The sequence below is a fragment of the Bufo gargarizans genome, chromosome 7 (assembly GCF_014858855.1).
Source record: "Bufo gargarizans isolate SCDJY-AF-19 chromosome 7, ASM1485885v1, whole genome shotgun sequence".
Taxonomy (NCBI): Eukaryota; Metazoa; Chordata; class Amphibia; order Anura; family Bufonidae; genus Bufo; species Bufo gargarizans.
In genome coordinates this window covers 157,848,649-157,870,109 of record NC_058086.1, presented here as the reverse complement: position 1 = coordinate 157,870,109, position 21,461 = coordinate 157,848,649, and the positions used below count along the sequence as shown (strand labels likewise).

Below are 21,461 nucleotides of genomic sequence, written 5' to 3'. Positions count from 1 at the left end.
AGATCCTGGCCGCTATTCGCACCAGCCTGACTTCTCCTCTGGGTGAGCAGATTTTGGCGGCTCAATCTGGTGCTCCCTCTGGGAGACCCAACGGCAGATGTTTTGTGCCTGAGGAGTTGCGCACTCGGTTGTTGCGAACCTACCATAACTCCAAGGCCGCGGGGCACCCTGGAAAGAATCAGCTGTCCTGGGCGGTTTCACGTCTGTTCTGGTGGCCTTCTCTACGTTCCGACATCGCCGCATATGTAGCGGCATGCTCCGTTTGTGCCCAGAGTAAGTCCCCTCGGCACCTTCCGTTGGGCCTTTTGCAACCCATAGCCACCGGGGAGCGTCCATGGTCACACCTGGGGATGGATTTCATTGTGGACCTCCCTGCATCCCGAGGCCATACGGTCATTCTTATGATTGTGGATCGGTTTTCCAAAATGTGCCACTGTGTTCCTCTCAAGAAGTTACCCTCTGCACAAGAGTTGGCCTCGATTTTTGCCAGGGAGGTCTTCCGGTTGCACGGTTTGCCCAAGGAGATTGTGTCGGATCGGGGGAGTCAGTTTGTGTCCAGGTTCTGGCGCGCCTTTTGCTCCCAGTTGGGGATTCATCTCTCTTTCTCCTCGGCCTACCACCCTCAGTCCAATGGGGCCGCAGAACGATCCAATCAGGCCTTGGAGCAATTCCTTCGTTGCTATGTCTCCGATCACCAAGACAATTGGGTTGACCTCCTGCCTTGGGCTGAGTTTGCCAGGAACACGGCGGTGAACTCTTCCTCTGGGACGTCTCCCTTCATGGCCAATTATGGGTTCCAACCTGCCGTGTTACCGGAGGTATTCTCTCCCCAGGATATTCCGGCTGTGGAGGATCACCTTTCCGTCCTACGTGCTTCTTGGGTACAGATCCAGAGGTCCCTTGAGGTCTCTGCGCAGCGCCAGAAACTCCAGGCTGATCGCAGACGAGCGCCCGCTCCTTCCTACCAGGTCGGAGACCGCGTATGGTTGTCCACCCGCAACCTCAACCTTCGAGTGCCCACTCCCAAGCTGGCGCCTCGCTTTGTTGGTCCCTTCCGAGTGCTTCGCAGGGTAAACCCGGTAGCCTATGCCCTTGCGCTTCCTCCTGGCATGCGGATCTCCAACGTGTTTCATGTTTCCCTGTTGAAGCCACTGGTGTGTAATCGTTTCACTTCCTCGATTCCTCGGCCTCGTCCGGTCCAAGTGGGCAATCGTGAGGAGTATGAGGTGAGCAATATCCTGGACTCACGCCTGGTCCGCGGCCGGCTGCAGTTTTTGGTCCATTGGCGTGGTTATGGTCCAGAGGAGCGTTCCTGGGTTCCCTCCGCAGATGTCCATGCTCCTGTCTTGCTCCGAGCCTTCCACGCACGCTTCCCTCAGAAACCGTTCCTTACTCCGCGGAGGAGGGGCCCTTGAGGGGGAGGTACTGTCATGGTCTTACCTCCTTGCTGTTCCTTTCGTTTGACATGTGCTGGCGGCCATCTTGGTTTCTGGGTTTTCTTGTAGCCTCCCACCCTGCGGCTCCTCCTTCCCACTGGGAGGAGCTGGATGCCTAGCTCATATATATAGGAGGTCTGTGGCTTCAGTTCCTTGCTTGGTCCTCCTGTGTTCACATGCTTCCAAGACTGCTGCTGCTTCTGGTTCCTGATCCTGGCCTCGTCTGACTACCCCGTTGGTTCCTGATTCCGGCTTCGTCTGACTACCCCGTTGGTTCCTGATTCCGGCTTCGTCTGACTACCCCGTTGGTTCCTGTTCCTGGCTTCGTCTGACTACCCTTCTGGTTCCTGACCTCTGTCTCCGCAAGACCCTGCTTCGGTTTAGCCATCCGTTCGGACTTTGCTTACGGCTTGCTCTTCAATAAAACCTTCTTATTTTCCACTTATTCCTTGTTGTACGTCTGGTTCATGGTTCCATGACAGTGGCCTGGAGTTGAGGAATTGAGAGACTAGGTTATCATTGAAAGGGTAGCGGTCAAGCTCATACTTAGGGTGTCGGCTATATATTCCTCAGCGCTCTGATACATTATACCTATGTAAGTGGTATGGTACCCGTCTCATCGCTGGGGGGAGGGGGGTTTATTAAATAACATTCTATGTTACATTTGAAAGGGTATATTTCTGTATCGTGTGCTTTCATTATAGAAAATTGGATGTCAATTATGGAAAATGTCTTGATATTTTTCTGAATGTCCAATGGGATTGCATGTACTCATCCCTTTATCTTCTTTATGGGTTTCTCTTTATTGTTTCTGTATATTGAAAACTTGTTAATAAAAAATTATCTGATAATAAAATACAACAATAAATTGGGATTCCACCTGGAACTTCATCCTAGGTAAGATGTAAGTATTGATTTGCTCTATCTTGTGTACACCCTAGTGTAATGTTGTAACATGGTAGACAGCCATGTGTTATAGCATGGCCGACCAGAACCCTACACCATATTTAGTCTAGTGATATTTACTTTTTATCATTCTGTATGTGATTTGCTTGTGTTATCGTGTATTTATTCACACTTAGTAAATATATTTATTCACTTAGCCTGCGTAACCTTATTCATTCTCAAATCTTTTGAATTCATGTTACATTACAACAGGTCCTCTTTAAAGGAGTTCCCCAGGACATCATGTTTGACTGGTGGGGTCCCAACATTGCTCATGAAAGTGTCGTATTCCCTTCAATGTTTACACAGAGGCAGCAGTTCGCCCATTCAAGTCCCATTGTGGACCCCCATGTTCATGTTTAAGTCCTAGATAACCCCCTTTAAATAATGCAATATGACAAAAACAGCTATATATGTATATTTTGCCTAAACAGGAAATACATGACAGTGACGAAATGGGAAAAAATAAAGTCACACATATGAATATATTGCATTCAAGAGCAATATAATATAGCAGCATTCGTTGGCACTTGATTTCTCAGATGTGATCTTTAATTATTGCAGAACATATTGACTTAGAATTAAAGTGGTATTCCCACAATCAACAATTATCACCTATTTATAGGATAAATGAGACAGGAGCTCACTGATTGACTTCTAAGGGACAGTTTTCTAGGCATGCTCTGTGCCCTGTGCTGAGGTTAAAAGGGATCTGACCTCTGAGTTTTTCTGCAGGAACACTTGTCTTATAGTTTTTATTGTGTTATATTAACAACAGAAACAACAACATACAATTTGACTCCAGAATTCGTTGAGTTCACTTCCATGTGTCTGCTCCTTTAAAATCTTGCACTGTGTATATCTGCATATCAAGTGCCTGTATCTTATATTTTTTATAATTTCTTTTATAAAATTTGTCAATTGTACTGGCAGCACCCCAAGTTTTTTCTTTGTTCAACATTCAAGCATTTCCCCAAATGCCTGAAACCTATTAGAAAAAGTAAAATGTTAAACTTCATAATATACTTAACTGTTTAAGTTTATACTACACCTCTGCTTGTCTGAACTGTCGTAGATTTCTGTTTCGGCGCACAGACTGCTAGATGTGCCTAATTTATGACAAGGTCTGCACCTCATCGTAAATTGGGTGCATCCTCTGGCAGCACAGGGGATATCAAGACTAGGGATGAATGAATTGACTTTGGATGAAACATCCGAAGTCGATTGCATAAAACTTCATTCTAATACTGTATGAAGCAGGACCTTTAACATCTGGGTCAGTACGATTACAGCGATACCAAATACTTCGTTTTTTTATTTTTATATATTTATTTAATTTACGTTTTACAACTTTTTTACAATAAAAGCCCTTTTTTTAAAAGGAAGAAAATAGTTTTGAATCACTGCTTCCTATGATGCATAACTTTCTTAGTTATCTTTCTTGATTTTTGTCTTGTAGCTTTCATTGGTATCATTTTGGGATAAATTATGCTTTTTGATCGCTTGTTATTAACTTTTTAGGTGGCGACTAAGAATAAATTAGTAAATTCAGCCAATTTTTTTATTGGCATTCACCGTAGGGGATAATTTACATGATATTTGTGTAATCTTATTTTTGCAATTTTTTTATTGCAAAACATATTTTCAGGGGGAAAAACATATTTTTTTATTTGAATTCATTTTTTATTTTGATTGCTTTTAAAATACAATACATTATCCCATACTGACATTGACCAGCAAAAAAACACTCAAGGAAGGCTTTGGGCCTATACCAGGCCCCAGTCAGCCCCTTAACACACATTGGCACCCCGCAATTGCATTTGAGGGGTGCCGATGCAAGAAAGTGGGAATCCGCTCCCTCTGTCACCGCTTACATGCGGCGGGCGCCATGAAAAGGGGTTAAACAGCCCAGATCGGCACTCCTGCATGTGAGATTCGAGCCCCCACTCTCCGCTGCACGATGGATCCGTGCAGAACTTTGACCAGGCCGCCGTGAGCTTAAGGCCCTTTAGGGACCTCTGTAAAAAGGCATATTGGTGGTCATAAAGGGGTTAATTTACTGTCTTTTAAGAGATCAAATAAAAAAAATAAAGCTCTTCTCCATTGATCCAGTGCAGTGTAGGCAGACCCAATCTTGGCCACTTTTTGGAGAACACTGATGTATATTATTGACCAAGTGTGTCTTAGGATGATAATTGAGGGTGTCATGTCCATTTGTTTTCATGGAGCTCCTTCTAATTCACTAATAATTTATCACCATAGAAAATATAAAGGTTTTCACATCTAATATAACGATTAATATGCAGAAATTAAAAGTAACTCCTCCATGTTCAAAATCATCTTTATAGTGCATTGAATTCTAGAATAAAAAAAGTCTGAAATGCATTTTTTTCTCATTATGTGATAAAATAAGGCACAAACTAACATTCACGAAACACTGTATAGTCATTTAAGTTATTTATACAAAACAGGCATACTTGATGAGCTAATTCGTGATAGCTTGGTCCCTGGAACAGTCATAAAAGAACCCACAAAGTAACTGTAACACGACATTTTTTTTTTTTAACAAAATATAAATGTTTCTCAGATCTACAGACAGTACCTGAGCATTTCTAACCTCAAATAAAAGTTTACAAAGGTCCCACAAAAAGTTACATTGCCCTGCAATAGATTGTTTTAATGCCATAATGTTTAAGGTAAATTTATCTGAGTCAACACTATAGTGATGAAAAATAGTGACCAGCAACATGTACACTAAAATGATGCCCAGTATAAGTGGGCCATGACAAGACAAAATATTAGGTCCAGTAACAGAGAATCATTCCCTCTGTCTTCACAACAGTACTGTTCTTGATTTCCCTTTCAGTCCTATATTAGGCCCTGACATCAGGTCGTTTTGTCCTATTCAGATTTCATTTGTTCTCTAATATCGGATGGAAGTGTCTCAAATAAAGTGTCTTCTACAACAAGTCCAACTCTCTTCAAGGCCCTACAATCTCCAAGTTCTGGTGGCAAAGTTTCAAAATGATTACCCTTAATATCCAGGCAAGATAGGAATACTAAGTTCCCAATTTTTGGTGAAAGAGTACATAGGTTATTCTTCCCGATTTTTAAGGTCTTTAATTTCTTGCAGAAATACAGTTCATCTGGCACACTTTCTACTTTGTTGCAAGAAATTGAAAAATATTGTAAACTTTGGAGAACTCCGATCTCAGGAGGAATGAATCTAATATCATTATAAGACAAGTCTAAGTATCGAAGTTTGTGGCATAAGAACAGGTGAGAAGGAAGCACCTCTATCTTGTTGTGGCTGAAGTACAGTCGTTCCAAACTGGTAAGTTTCTTTATGTGTTCTGGAATATAGATAATGCTGTTGTACCACAGCTTTAAGATTGTGAGTTTACGCAAATGTTGAAAGCTAAGTATTTCTTCAATGGATTTAAGATTATTTTCTTTCAGATCTAGTTCTTGAAGAGCTATAAGACTAAAAATTGCATGAGGTATGCGCTCCAAGTCACAGTGTATAAGCTCCAGCTCTGTTAAGTTGATCATTTTCTTTAGATTGTTTAGCATTACCAGCTTGGATCCATCATTATGGATACATAATTTCTGAAGATGACCAGAAACATCAACTGCTCCTTGAGGGATTTTAGATAAATTACTCTTGATAAACAGTATCTTAAGACTCTTCAGCTCCCGGAAAGACTCAAGGTTTATATTTTTGGATATATCATGGCTTAAAGAGCCTATCAAGTACAGTTCCTCTAGGTTCCTCAAACTGTACATCCATGGTGGAAGTTCTCGAACATCGTCAAACTTTACTCTCAATATCTTCAGATTCTCTTTTAAAAAAGCCAGGGCTGCTGTATGAATTTTTACAGAGCACTGATACAAGGACAATTCTTGAAGGTTATCAAGCTGAGCAATTGTTGCTGGTATCATGACATTATTGATAATTTCCATCTTTAAAGACTGCAGCTCGGTTATCTCAAAGACAGTATCTGGAAGACCGGAGAGCATAAATAATTGTATCTCCAAGCGGTTGTAAGCATTTGTTAGTAACCTCTGCCTCAGCTTATCCACTGTCCATTCATTATTTAAGTTTAATTGCTTCAATTTATTTTCGCTGACTTCTGATAAGAAAACTGCAAATCTTTTTGAGTAGAGTGGGTCATATTGGTCTATCATGTGAAACATGAAGGCAAAATCATTTTTCACATCTGGAATATCATCAATGCCAGTTTCTTGACGAACATACTCAAAAGAATACTCCTTCAAGGACCGGTAGAACAACCAGTAGAGAGTATAAAGGCACGTAAGTCCATAGACTCCAACAAAACACAAGTAACAAAAGGACAATTTTGAAAACAAGTGCGCCATTGTGTGGTTACAGGAAAAGTTCTTATATCCCGTCATATCTTGTATGTCAACATTACAGTCCACAGTAAACTGTACTTTGGAAACAAGTGCACTATTGTAGCAAATAATAATGAGGAATTTAAGAACTTTCAGTATGGTTTGACGCACATACATGGCGTGAAGAAGATCTCCTTCCTCAACATGCAGTCGAAATTTTTTAACTTTCTCAAATAAGGCTTTAGCTTGTTCTCCTTCCTTTTTATCCAGGGCTCCTGCTGTAGTTTTATCAACCACAAACTTCTCAGGTATGGATTTTAGTGACTGGGTCTTCACAAGTGGGCTCTCCACAGCAGAAGGGGTAGCAATGGTTTTGCTCAGAGCATTTTTCCGGTTGTCCTTCTCTTCTGGCTCCTCACCAGATACTTCTGACAAAGCTCTAGTTGTCCAGGGTGATTCAAAACACTTCCCCAATATGGAAATAAAATGCTCAATTTTTGAACTTGATCCGGGAAATTTAAACCAAAAGTTGCTGCAAACCATAAAAATTAAAGTGTGGATGAGAACTAGGTAAGGGAAATACTTTGCATACCAATGAAGGGCACGCTCATAACACATCTGATTGATGAAACTGTATTGCTGGAGATCCAAGTCTGTTTTTAATCCCCTCATTTCCACTGTCCCAGAAGGAGCTGTTGGCTTGGGAAGAGGCATATTGGTAGTGGCACCAGATGCATTATAAATAGAAGTGTTCTGAGCAGGATGTATTCTCTTTGGCAGACAGATAATCTTATCTTGCATTACCTAAACATAAAGAAGAAGAAAGAATGAATTATTTCCAAAATAAAACTACTCATAATCAAATTATAATGTTGATCTCAAGAACTAATGTGATTTCTATGTAAGGGTTATATAGCCAATATTTTGAGAAAACAGTGGCCTGAATGTGATCGGTGGCGTAACTAGAAGGGCTTCAAAGAAAAGTCTAAATGGATCTAACACTATGTTGAAAATCAATGGCCATATCAACCACAGAAGGGTAAAAAATATATGACAGTAGGCAATGTATTTAAAAAAGTTATTTTTTTTTTACCTTTTGAAGTTTGTTTGGCTCTTTATACCATTTTGTAGGTTAGTCATTACGTATAAGCATAATTAAGCCTGTGTTTATTTGCTTGGTCGGCAGATATTAACTGTAGCAAGGCAGAAAGTAGCATAATTCTGGATATATATGTGCCAAATATCAAAAAGACGCCACCTTGTTTGCACTCACAAAGCTGAATAACATTCCTGCATATGTGAGGTGTGGACCCACAGGTCACACAGCAACTTACTTTAATCTACTATAGCTGTAGTTACTCCCATGGTCATGATCATCTAAATATCTGAATATCACTTTAAGTTTGAATTTGCTAAATATCAGCTTTAAATGGGAATTTCCATTAAAAAAAATTATGACATATTAAAAAACCTATATGTGATAATTTTATGTATTTTTAACAGGTGTTTTTCTAGATATATTTTTTGAAGTTACTCCATGTAATCTACTTCCTGTCCTGGTTCTTTAACTTCTTCTTTGTTTGGACGTTTAGCAAAGTAGACAGTGTTGCTAAAGGGTACTTTCACATTAGCGTTTTTCTTTTCCGGCATAGAGTTCTGTCACAGGGGCTCTATACCGGAAAAGAACTGATCAGGCATATCCCCATGCATTCTGAATGGAGAGTAATCCGTTCACGATGCATCAGGATGTCTTCAGTTCAGTAATTTTGACTGACCAGGCAAAAGAGAAAACCGTAGCATGCTACGGTTTTATCTCCTGCGAAAAAAACTAAAGACTTGCCTGAATGCTGTCATTTTTTTCCATAGGAATGTATTAGTGCCGGATCCGGCATTCAAAGCATCCGGCATGCGCATACCTTTAAAAATGAGAAAAAAATAACTACCGGATCCGTTTTGCCTGATGACACTGGAAAAACGGATCCGGTATTGCAATGCATTTCTCTGACTGATCAGGCATTTTTCAGACTGATCAGGATCCTGATCAGTCTGAAAAATGCCAGATCAGTCAGAGAAAATGACATGCGTTTGCATACAGTTTGCCTGAACTGCCTGCCGGAATCAAACAACGCAAGTGTGAAAGTACCCTAACTCTCTCAGTCAGGCCATCACTGTGGCCGGGGTGGGTGGGACTTAATTAGAGGATCACACATTACACTAATCCCTGCAATACTATTCTGTTGGCCTCTTTATCTAGGCCTATCAAGAGAAATATAGAGCTCTCATACTGTCATCCCAATTCTACAGCTACTATTATCACAAGGATCAGCTTGCAGATAACATCTTCTCCTCACAACAGCACTAAACATACAATACATTACCTATATAGGAGGTTTTATCACTTGTGCTGACTGCTACAGAAAGACAATATTTTGTATTTACTTCTGAATGTCATAATACTGGCAAAAAGGCTGCCATAAATAAAAATAAATATATTGCTTAAAAAAAACTACTTTACTGTAGCACGGTCCAATCACAAAGGAGAGCATCACAGCCAGGGAGAAGGAGACGCCCATTGAGAAACAAGGCCGTCTATTCCTACCTGTACCAATGCTATTCAATAGCATACCAGGCGGGAGAATTCAACGGTGGCACAGCGGACGATCGGAGCGGCGCCCCAAAAAATAGTAAGCGCTCTTAGATCCCTGCTCTATGCTCTACCTAACCTGCTACTTATTTCATAATGTCTGGACCCATGAAAGGTCCCCTTTAACATTTGTCTTTGCCGACCATGTGTGCATAAAGTCACACAAACTTCTGGATCCAAATAGGTTAGAGATATTATCTTAGAGGAAATGCCTTGTAATACAATTATCAATTGGATTATTTGTTCTGGTACAAACAAAATTAATACAAACTGCACAAACCAGGTGAACACGTTCCAATGTTATTTCTAAGGCAACAAAGGAAAGGTCTTAAGAAACAAACAAACTAATTACACTTTCAGATGTGAAGCCACAATGGAATTTCCTTAAATTATCCAAGTAAATTTTCATGGAACGATAATTCAATTCAGATGGAAACTAATGTCTAATTAACCGCTTATCAGAGGTTTGCATATTTTTGCTATAAATATATAGCGGTGAGAGGTTTTGTTCTGTGATCATCCTTCAATGATAACACCTGCAATAACAAACCAGAAAAAAATGGTTTACGCCCCATGCACACGACCATATGTTTGGTCTGCTTCTGATTCGCATTTTTGGGAAATGACAGAACATGTCCTATTCTCTTGGCTGCAAATGCAGACCACAAAACCATTGAAATCAATGGGTCCGCTGGATAGAGGCGGCCTATCGGTCTCTAATGTTATGCATTATTACTGGGCTTCTCATTTGCATGTCATCCCATTCTGGGCATCCCAGCAGGCATTCACAAAATGGGTTGAAATTGAAAAGCTCTGGCTTGCCCCGGTCCATCCGAGTACCCTGCTATGGCAGCGGACCCCTGTAGTCCCTAACACTCCCCTATTGGGGCCTAAGGCTTTTACCAAACACATATGGGACACCTGCCATGGCCGATTTGCCTTAGCTTCCTGACACTCCAATAATCCAGCTATTCCCTCCAGCTTAACCGCCTCAATGGGACACTTAAACCCTTTGCGCAACTTCAAGAGCAATCGAATGTACTGATGATGGAGAGATTTCACTACTTTCAGGTTCATCACTATGTTCTACCTTTGAGTCACTTACGGTGTCACTCCCTACACCATTTTAACATTTGTGCCGATTGGGCACTGGGATGAGAGGTCTGATTTCTCTCATCTACCGCCTTTTGGCTACATTGGCGGAAGGTGAGATCCCCCACCATGCATACATGGATAAATGGGCTATCGCCCTCGGATCGCCTCTCTCTTGCAACGCCTGGCAGACTATATGGAATAGGGCAGCCCAGTCCTCTATTTGCACCATGTATAAGGAGTCCCAGTATAAGCTGCTTATACACTGGTATCACACTCCTGCCCTCCTACATTCCATAAACCTTACTATTCCATCTGTCTGCTGGTGGTGCTTCAGCAATGTGGGTTCTCTATATCATATTTTTTGGACATTCCCCCTGTATCACCCCATTTTGGGAAGAGGTGAGGGAAGTGGCTCAGCCCCTTTTTGGATCCCCCGTACCACTAAACCCAAAGGTCTATCTGCTTAACTTACCACCTCTGAGGTTCAATAATGCTCCTCCAGGCTGTTCCTCTCTCTATGTACCGCGGCTAGATCCTTGATTGCAAAATCCTGGAAGCAGACTACCTCTCCTACCAAGTCCATGCTGCTGGCCAGGGTCAGTGACTTTAGATCCATGGAGTACCCCACGGCGTCCCTTAACAACGTCGTGGAGCAATTCCAAGCAATCTGCCTTCCCTGGGACTCATACTCGACATGCTCCTAGTGGTCTCTCATCCCCCTCCTCCACCCTTTGTCGGTTGTCTTGTTCTTTGTCATGAGTACTTGTGTTAAATCTTTGGTTATAGCTATGGGATCTTTACTGCTGTATAAGCTGATTCTGTTACTCTTCCCATCTACACACTGCACTTTGATGTACCACTTTTTGTTTATTTTTTATGTATCATTTAAAATCTGTACGTTATGTACTAATAAAAATCTACAATAAAAAAAAAAAAAGAAATCAATGGGTCCGAAAAAAAAAAAAAAGGATGTGATTTTGCGGATCCAAGTTTTGCGTACTGCAAAACACATATGATCGTGTGAATGCCCCCTTAATGCTAAGTTATGCAAGTAATACAAGTCACCAATATATACTAAATGGGTAAAACTGACACGGAAAAGGACATAGGGATCTTTTGACAATAAACTTAAAGGGGTATCCTCATCTCAGACAATGTGGGCATATCACTAGGAGTTATCCCAGAGGTGGGACCTGCACCTACCTCTAAAACGAAGCATAACAGGAAGCCGGGAAAGTGGTAACTAGCGGTGGCGGGTCCGGCCACCACCAAGCCTTCCTATTGGCCCACCAATATTTTCAGAATCCCCATAGAAATGAAGCACACTGCCACCCGCACCTATCTGACAATGAAGGCATATCCTATCAAGTGGGAGGCACATATGTAAACTGTTGTAATTCCTACACCGTTCACCTGATTTGGATGTAAATACCCTCAAATTAAAGCTGACAGTCTGCAGTTAAAGCACATCTTGTTAGTTTTATTTCAAATCCACTGTGGTGGTGTACAGAGCCAAAAATGTTCGAATTGTGTTAATGTCCCAATATTTATGAACCTGACTGTAGCTTACCTACGCCATGCTTTAGAGGAACAGGTGCTAGTATATTGAGGAGCAGTGATGCTCCGGTCTATACAGTGCTCAGTTCGACTGCAGGAGAGTCTGTACTCCAGTTAACAGCGCTATACAAGAGTAAAGCGTAGATTTTGAACAAAACAATTCAGATGCAGTTGAAGTTCAGACTTTCAGCTTTAATTCAGTGGATTGAACAAAATTATTGCATAAAAATGTGAGGAACTAAAGCACTTTTTAAACTCAATCCCTTCATTTCAGGGGCTCAAAAGTAATCAGACAAATTCATTAATTGTAAATAAAATGTTAATTTCTAATACTTGGTTGAAAACCCTTTGCTGGCAATGACTGCCTGAAGTCTTGAGCTCATGGACATCACCAGACGCGGTGTTTCCTCCTTTTTAATGCTTGGCAAGGCCTTTACTGCAGCGGTTTTCAGTTGCTGTTTGTTTGTGGCCTTTCTGTCTGAAGTTTAGTCTTTAACAAGTGAAATGCTCTATTGGGTTCAGACATGGGCGTAGGAAGCGGGGGGGACGCAGATCCCCCCCAGGAAAAAATGCGGGGGGGGGGACAGGTTTGGTCAAATCCCCCCAGCGGCAGTGTGCGCAGCGGCGGCAGGGCATGCACTGAGATGAGTGCTTCCGATGTGGAAGCGAAGCGCTCATCTCCATAGTGATCTGACTGTTTGTATCGCCATCCTCAGGACAGCGATACAAACAGAAGTCTGCGGAGGAGCAGGGAAGGGAGGTGTGTCCCTTTCCTGTTCCTCTGATAGGCTGCCGGCACTACTAGGCCGGCAGCCTATCCGAGGCCGGAATAGGCGGCGCGAATCGGTCATCGCGCTGCCTGAGCCGTACAGCGCTGGAGTCGGGACACAGGCTGGAAGAGGCCTGCATCGCATCGCTCCAAAAAGGTAAGTATAAGTGTAAATTTTTTTTTTAACTATATACAATACTTTGTTTTTTTACTGGCACATAATGGGGGGGCCCTATTACTGGCACATGATTGGGGGGGGGGGCTTTTATTACTGGCACATAATGGGGGGCCCGGTTATTACTGGCACATAATGGGGGGGGGGACTGTTATTACTGGCACATAATGGGGGGGGGGCCGGTTATTACTGGCACATAATGGGGGGGGGCCCGGTTATTACTGGCACATGATTGGGGGGGCCCTGTTATTACTGGCACATGATTGGGGGGGCCCTGTTATTACTGGCACATGATTGGGGGGAGGCCTGTTATTACTGGCACATGATTGGGGGGGGGGGCCCTGTTATTACTGGCACATGATTGGGGGGGCCCTGTTATTACTGGCACATGATTGGGGGGGGGCCTGTTATTACTAGCACATGATTGGGAGGGGGGGGCTGTTATTACTGGCACATGATTGGGGGGCCCTGTTATTACTGGCTGATGGGAGGCGCTGGGGGGGCTGATGAGAGGCACTGGGGGGCTGATGAGAGGCCCAGAGCCGAACTGCCCAGAGCACTGATCCGGAGCAGCTTGGAGAAAAAGGCCTCACAGTCTCCCACACTCCTTCTGCCCGGCCAAGCCACCCAGAACCCCTGAGGCCAAGCCAGCCAGCACCCCTGAGTCTTCAGAACTGTATAAGTAAATTTTATATAAGGGGAGATTATTGTTTGGGCGGGGGAAGGGGGGGGGGGGATAACTGAAATATATGCCAAACGTTTGGTTAAGTTCTGTGACCTGATAAACAAAGAACTGTTCCTTTTGCATATTTTTTTTGTTGTGAGATTTTTCACACACACACACTTAAAATTTAACGATATAAACAACTCGCAGTTTACTGAATAAGAATATACCCGGTGAGCAAAAATGCTGTCCCCCCAGATTTTTGGGGGTTCCTACACCCATGGGTTCAGATCAGGAGACTGACTTGGCCATTCACTTCTTTGCTTTAATAAACTGCTGGATTTCTTTGGCTTTATGTTTTGGGTCATTGTCCATCTGTATTATGAAACGCCGACCAATCAGTTTGGCTGGATTTGAGCACACAGTATGTCTCTGAAAACCCCAGAATTCATCCGGCTGCTTCTGTCCTGTGTCACATCATCAATAAACACTAGGGCCCCGGGGCCACTGGCAGCCATGCATGCCCAAGCCATCACACTGCCTCCGCCGTGTTCTACAGATGATGTGGTATGCTTTGGATCATGAGCTGTACCATGCCGTCGCTATACTTTTTTCTTTCCATCATTTTGGTAGAGGTTGATCTTGGTTTTATCTGTCCAAAGAATGTTCTTCCAGAAGTGTGCTGGTAATTTAAGATTTTTTTTTTTTAGCAAAGTCCAATCTAGCCTTCTTATTCTTGAGGCTTATGAGTGTCTTGCACCGTGCAGTGAACCCTCTGTATTTACTTTCATACAGTCTTCTCTTTATGGTAGATTTGGATATAGATACGCCTATATCCTGGAGAGTGTTGTTCACTTGGTCGGCTTCTCTTCACCATGGTACTTATTCTGCCATCATCCACCACTGTTGTCTTTCGTGGGCATCCAGGTCTTTTTGCATTGTTGAGGTCACCAGTGCTTTCTTTCTCAGGATGTACCAAGCTGTAGATTTTGCCACTCCTAATAGTGTAGCAATTTCTCAGATGGTTTTTTTCTGTTTTTGCAGATAAAGGATGGCTTGTTTCACCTGCATGGAGAGCTCGTTTGACCGCATGTTTACTTCTCAGCAAAATCTTCAAAATGCAAGCACCACACCTCAAATAAACTCCAGGCCTTTTATGTGCTTAATTGAGAATGAAAAAAATGAAGGAATTGCCCACACCTGCCCGTAAAACAGACTTTGAGTCGATTGTCCAATTACTTTTGGCCCCTTTAAAAACAGGGTGCCACATGTAAAGGAGCTGAAAATACTAAACCCTTCATCCAATTTTAATGTGGATACCCTCAAATGAAAGCTGAAGGTCTGGACTTTATGTCCAATATATAACTATAACATGAATATGTTTTAGTAAACAGGTAATAAAAACTAAATTTGTGTCAGTGTCCAAATATAGGACCTGACTGTATATAACGGGTCAATATAGAGATTTCTCCCAAACACAGCTCATAGTCTAAGTGGAGTGCGGATAGAGACAGTAGGTGGGATTACACATTCATACAGAGGTTACCTGCAATGTACAGCCGAACACCCCGATCATAAGCATGGCCACAGACAGATAATCGGTAAACACATCCCACCATGGTTTGAGGACTCGGAATGCTGGCTGCTGCTCGGAGAACTGACGGAATTCAGTAACGGGAATCATTGTCCTGTAAGGTACGAATAACACTGTCATGTGACTGTCATAGCAAGAGCATGCAAGACAAGAAGACTCACTGAAATCTTCACATATGAATACAATATCTTTATGTATATTTATCATCACATTATATATTATAATATACAGGGGCATACACAGATCTCATAGGACCCTATAGCAAAACCTACTCTGGGCCGTCCTGCCCCACCCAGTTTCCCAGTACACGTACATCAATCACTCCCAGGCAATGCAGAATACAAAGCCCAGCGCTCCCAGCGCTCCAGATTACACATTTTATTATTAAGCAGAAGAAATTTTTATAGAAAAAAATTCTAATAAAAAAGTCACACCTGGCCTCACCCATGTTATCTGACTTTTATGTCAGACAAAGTAGAACAGGTGCTTCACAACATTTCATTGTATTGTACATTGTATTACATTGTATTGTACAGTGACAATAAAGGCATCTTATCTTATAAACACCAGATTTCTTAATGTATTCACACCAGACAACTGGCATTGATAAAGCTCCTGCTTCTTTCCTATTACAAAGCTGGCTGCCTGCAGCCACCACTAGGGGGAGCTCAGTGCACAGGAATGAACTGACTGAATTAGAAGCTGTAATAATCTATTTGAACTGAGCTGCCCCTAGTGGCGGCTGCATGAAAGTGCAGTTTTCACACAGAGAAGAGGAGTTCCCCCCATAGTAGTTACATGGTCTGCCTCCATTTAAGGCACGCCACTGATAGCATATTGAATGCCTGCTACTTATCGACTATTTATTAAAGGGAATCTGTCACCTGCTTTTACCATTTTAAGCTGTCACCATAGCTATGTTCACTAAAGTACCTTATTTCCAGCAGTCTTTTTACTTTATTTCGTTTTATCCTTTTGAAAACTGGCGCAGGCGCAGTACCGCCTGCGGCCTGCGCGATCATCAAGCTCCTGAGGGCAACAGACTCAAAAGTCTCACTGGGCATGCGCCGAGCCCAGTGATGTGACCTGAGCGCTGTTGCCCTGAGGAGGTTGATGATCGCGCAGGTGGTACTGCGCCTGCGCGAGTTTTCTGGCCGCCGACAGGAAGAAGGACGGGGCATTTCTAGAAGGTAGACTATGACGTGGGGAGGGGGCGGAACCGTTTGCCGGGGCTGTGGGAGGTTATTTGAGGCGTTCTTGGGCACTGCAGGGGGGCGTCACTGGGCACCGGAGAAGGAAAAAAACACCCCTCTGGGAACCTTGGAGCCTCATTAGCATATCATAAAAAGCGCTTTTATATCAAAAGGACAAAACAAAATAAAGTAAAAAGAAGACTGCTGAAAATAAGGTACTTTAGTGAACATAGTGATGGTGACAGCTTAAAATAGTAAAAGCAGGTGACAGATTCCCTTTAAGACTGGGCTTGTTTTTCGTGAGCGTAAGATGAGTATATTATGTCTGACTGTCCTGGGTCTAACCAGCCAAACTGACAGCATCAAAGGTCTCTATGAAGCTGCTCATTTGGGTCCTCAGACCCACTGTTAGGTCGGGGCGTTTGGCTGTAATACAGGTGCATGGTATTACACATTGGTGAAATTAGTCTTCGATAACAAAATAAAATATCTTTTTATGTTTTTGTGACTTTTAATTTTTATTCATTAAACATTTTTATATCCATTATATCCTAATTGGTTTATAGTGCCGGTAATTCCTTCGGCTATAATTTCATCATTTTAATCACTGGGGAGGCGATGTATCCTGTGCCACTCAGCCATGTGTACAGCTGCGCACATACTCTGTCTAATATGCAATAGCAAGAAGTAAATGCTAACTCAGCTTCAAACAAAATGGGAAACTATCAGGGAAAGTATTATATTTTGGAAAAAAAAAACAATAAAAAATAGTCTTTTTTTTCTTGTCTAGCACAGAAAAATGAAGCCACAATGAATCTCTGATATAAAGGTGGTCACGTAATGATCAGTTAATAGAAGCTTTCCTGCGATGGCTTGTACTTCTTGTTTCTACAGAGACATTGGCGAGCTTAGTTTTTCCAGTATGCAGATCGCAATGTAGATGTATACAACAAGCAGTTCACAGGGGGCAAAGCATTTCCTAAAAACTGTACGCAGCGCCCTGTCAAGGCTACGCTCCCTGTAATGTGAGCTGAGCGTTAGCATGGTAAGGCTAGGTTCACAGTCTATTTGAAGTTGCAAGTAATCCAGGCACATCCAGATTACGTTAGGACGCGTTTAGGCCTATCTTGAGCCTTTATCAACACAATAGATAGAAAAGTTATAGGCACAAAGAATACCAAAAAATGACGTCCAGGGGCTAATTTAAAGTAGCCCTGGAAAAAAAAACTAAAAGTAACCCCATGTTGTAGGCAAGTCCAAATTGGCAGAAGGCGTGGCAACACAAGTAGGCAGGGCCAACACAAGACACAAGTAGGCAGGACAGCAGAAGTAGGCGGGGCCAGCAATACCATAGGGCAGCACAAAAGCCCACCCCAGCAGAACCAAATACAGCAGTGCAGCACAAAATACTTCCCTGTAACCATACTGAAGACAGTGATACAGTTAAATTCCGGAGGACATCTGCAGCTGCTGGCCAGGTTTCACTGACTGTAGGGACTATGGCCAGTCCACCCCTGATGACATTAGATGCTGTCACCCGGGTAACCAGCATAAACAGAATATTGCAGCATCATTATTAAAGCACTATGAACTAAGAACTATGCTTATGGCATACTTTCCGTCCTGCTCCCTGCGCCGCCTCGGAAGCTTTGCTGCATCTCCACGCCTTCTATGCATCATTGTAAGTAGCATCTGTATCTAATTTAGTACTGATTACTTTATTATACTGGCTATATAAGGTTCATACAATAATATAGTTACTGTTATCTCCTGATGAAGCATGAACGAAACGCGTTGAGATCTCAGCGTCCACAGGAACACTCTCATATGTCTCAGATGGTCGTTATATGCAAAATTCAGTTTGGCATGTGCTCTCTATTTTGAAAGCTGTATACATAGTCTCCTTTTATTGTTGTGTTAGCACAAGGTCTGTTATTTTCACTTGTTTGGTCGTTTATTAAGAAATACAATAGCACTTATTTTATTATATTTATTCAGTTTAGGCTACTTTCACACCTGCGTTTTTGCCTCATCCGGCAGGGATCAGCAAAAATGCTTCCGTTATTAATAATACAACCATCTGCATCCGTTATGAACAGATCCGGTTGTATTATCTTTAAAATAGCAATGACGGATGCGGCATGAACACCAATGAAAGTCAATAGGGGACGGATCCGTTTTCTCTTGTGTCTGAGAAAACTGATGCGTTTTGCTCCACAGCTTGCATTTTGGAGCATTCCGTTCTGTTCAGTTCAGTTTTGTCCCCATTGCCGGATCTCAATACCGGAAAAACTTAAACGCTAGTGTGAAAATAGCCTTAGGGTACTTCACACTTGCGTTGTTTGATCCCGGCAGGTAGTTCCGTTGCCTGAACTGCCTGCCTGATCAGTCAGAAAAATGCATTGCAATACCGGATCCGTTTTTCCGGTGTCATCAGGCAAAACGGTTCAGGTATTTATTTATTTCTCATTTTTAAAGGTCTGCGCATGCGCAGACCAGAAGGATGGATCCGGCATTCCGGTATTTTGAATGCTGGATCCGGCACTAATACATTCCTATGGGAAAAAAATGCTGGATCCGGCATTCAGGCAAGTCTTCAGTTTTCTTCGCCGGAGATAAAACCGTAGCATGCTACGATTTTCTCTTTTGCCTGATCAGTCAAAATGACTGAACTGAAGACATCCTGATGCATCCTGAACGGAATCTACTCTAATATTAGAACTTTCTGAAGCTCTTCCAGGGGTGCCAGATTTTGAGAAATTGAGTGCGAGAATGTGTTTCCCAATGCGCTAATTCTTCAAATCTGAAGGTCTGAAATAGAGGGGGGGGGGGGACACTCCCTTTTCCACAGTGAAGGGATCAACAAGCGGGCTGCCGTAATAAGCATAGTCGGAAGGTTGGAGTTAGATGGTGTGAGAGAACCACTAGGGCACCATAGAAGGACTAGTTTAGGGTCTAATGTAATATTAGAAGAACAGACCTCATTAATTAAGTCTTCTATTTGAGTCCAGTATGGACGCATTTTCCTGCAATGCCACCAAATGTGGGATAGCGAACCTGTTTCTACTCCACACCTCCAGCATAACTCCGGGAACTCTGGGTTGAGCTTATGTAAGAATTCTGATGTTTTGTAACACCTCGTTAGCAACTTATATGAGTTCTCATGTATTCTAATACAGCGATCCATGTGAATGAGAGAGGATGAAGGCCTTTTCCGGATCAGAGAGGCGAATAGAAAGTTCTGTTTTCCAGGATCCTAGAAAATGGAGTTCAGGAGGTGAGGAGGAGAGCAGCTCCCTATACATTATAGAAAGAGGTTTATGGGGGGCTCGAGCAGCACTTAACCTTTTTTCCAACCAGGTAGGAGAGTCAGGGTAGGTGGGTGGCAATTTGAGGGACCTAATGTCTCTGAGGAAGTTTATATAGAGAAGAAAGGAGGTAGCTTTGACCTTTGGTAGGCCAAGGATCCCATCCCAATCCAAGTCGCCGTCAGGCCTATATATGTCTTGCAAGGTGAGACTCGTGGGTAGGGACCAAACACCCGAAGGTTCCAGGATGGCGGGATGGATATGGGATTGTAAAAGATGTAGTGGCAGTCTAGGGTTAGGGAATTTGAGAGCTTGGGATTTGTATAGTTTAGAAGACCATTCTACAAGCATGCCTTTCCAAATGGGAGAGATGAATGTGTTATTAGGAGAGCAGGATTGAAGTCCCCACAGGACAAGTTTCTCTTTATTGGTGAGCAGGGTCCGCTCCAATTGGGAGCAAAGGTTTGCGGTCTGACCAGAGAGAAGGGCCACGCTTCTGCATAGTTGGAGGGCCGTGTAATATAGGTGGATATCAGGAAGGCCGAAGCCTCTAAATCTCTTCTCTTTAGTCAGAACAGAAAAAGCAATCCTAAGCGATCTGCCTCCCCAAAGAAAAGAGGAAAACACACAACGTGTTTCTGTGAAGAAAGAGTGTGGTAACCAGGGAGTGCCTGGAGTAAATAAATAAATTTGGGGACTATATAAGACTTTCAATAATTCTTCCTGCCTATCCAGGAGATAAATGGGAGTTTCAGGTTCTGTAGATGTGATCTAATGGAATTAAGTAATTAGACATTGTTGAGGGTGAATAGATCTTTAACATTTACCGAGATGCGGACACCAAGGAATGTTATCTCCTGAGGGGCCCAGTTGAAAGGGGGTGGTGTGTTTAAGAATATTAACCGTACCGGTAGGGCAGGAGACATTAAGAGCGAGAGATTTGCTGTAATTAATTTTAAAGTTCGAGATAAAGTCGAATTCATCGAAATGGGTGAGCAGCTTAGGAAATCATTTTTTGGGGTTGGAAGTCATGATCAAGAGGTTGTCAGCAAAGGCGACCATCAAGTGGGCTTGGAAGCCAACAGTAAGGCCTTCAATGTCTGGGTCCTGGCAGATTTTACAGAGCAGTCTCCATAACAATGACAAAAAGGGCTGGGGAGAGTGGACACCCCTGTCTCATACCGTTAGAGATGGTGAAGGTGGGTGAGAGGGTGCCATTGACTTTGACCCTGGCAGAGGGGGCCGAGTATAAAGTAAAGATTGCAGCAATGACTTGGTCAGAAATGCCAAATTTCGACAGGGCCCGCGACATGAAACGCCAGTTGACCCTGTCGAAGGCCTTCGCCGCATCTGTACTTAGTAGGGCCAAGGGTGTAGAAGTGCTTCGTGCCCAGGTTAGTAGGTGAAGCAGGTGTGTAGTATTTTTGTTCCCCTGTCTGCCAAGGACAAAGCCAACCTGTTCCCTGTTGATGATATCAGGTAAGGCTACTTTCACACTTGTGTTCGGGGCTCAGCTTGTGAGTTCCGTTTGAAGGCTCTCACAAGCGACCCCGAACGCATCCGTACTGCCCTAATGCATTCTGAGTGGATGCGGATCCGCTCAGAATGCATCAGTCTGGCACCATCTGTCCTCCACTCCGCTCAGCAGGCGGACACCTGAACGCTGCTTGCAGCGTTTTGGTGTCCGCCTGGCCGTGCGGAGGCAAACGTATCCGTCCAGACTTA

At 43.0% G+C, this 21,461-nt stretch overlaps 1 protein-coding gene across 1 annotated transcript in view; it reads right to left on the bottom strand.

Moving 5' to 3' along the window:
• Positions 1-4,706: 4,706 nt before the first annotated feature.
• The window catches only part of LRRC8C (leucine rich repeat containing 8 VRAC subunit C), a 67,441-nt gene continuing 50,686 nt past the window's right edge, over positions 4,707-21,461 (bottom strand). Inside the window, exons 2-3 of the mRNA XM_044301939.1 lie at positions 15,188-15,329; positions 4,707-7,541 (exon numbers count right to left, since the gene is read on the bottom strand). Of these exons, the coding sequence (XP_044157874.1) occupies positions 5,283-7,541; positions 15,188-15,325 (2,397 nt within the window). The 5' untranslated portion in view covers positions 15,326-15,329 and the 3' untranslated portion in view covers positions 4,707-5,282. The remainder of the gene's footprint in view (positions 7,542-15,187; positions 15,330-21,461) is intronic.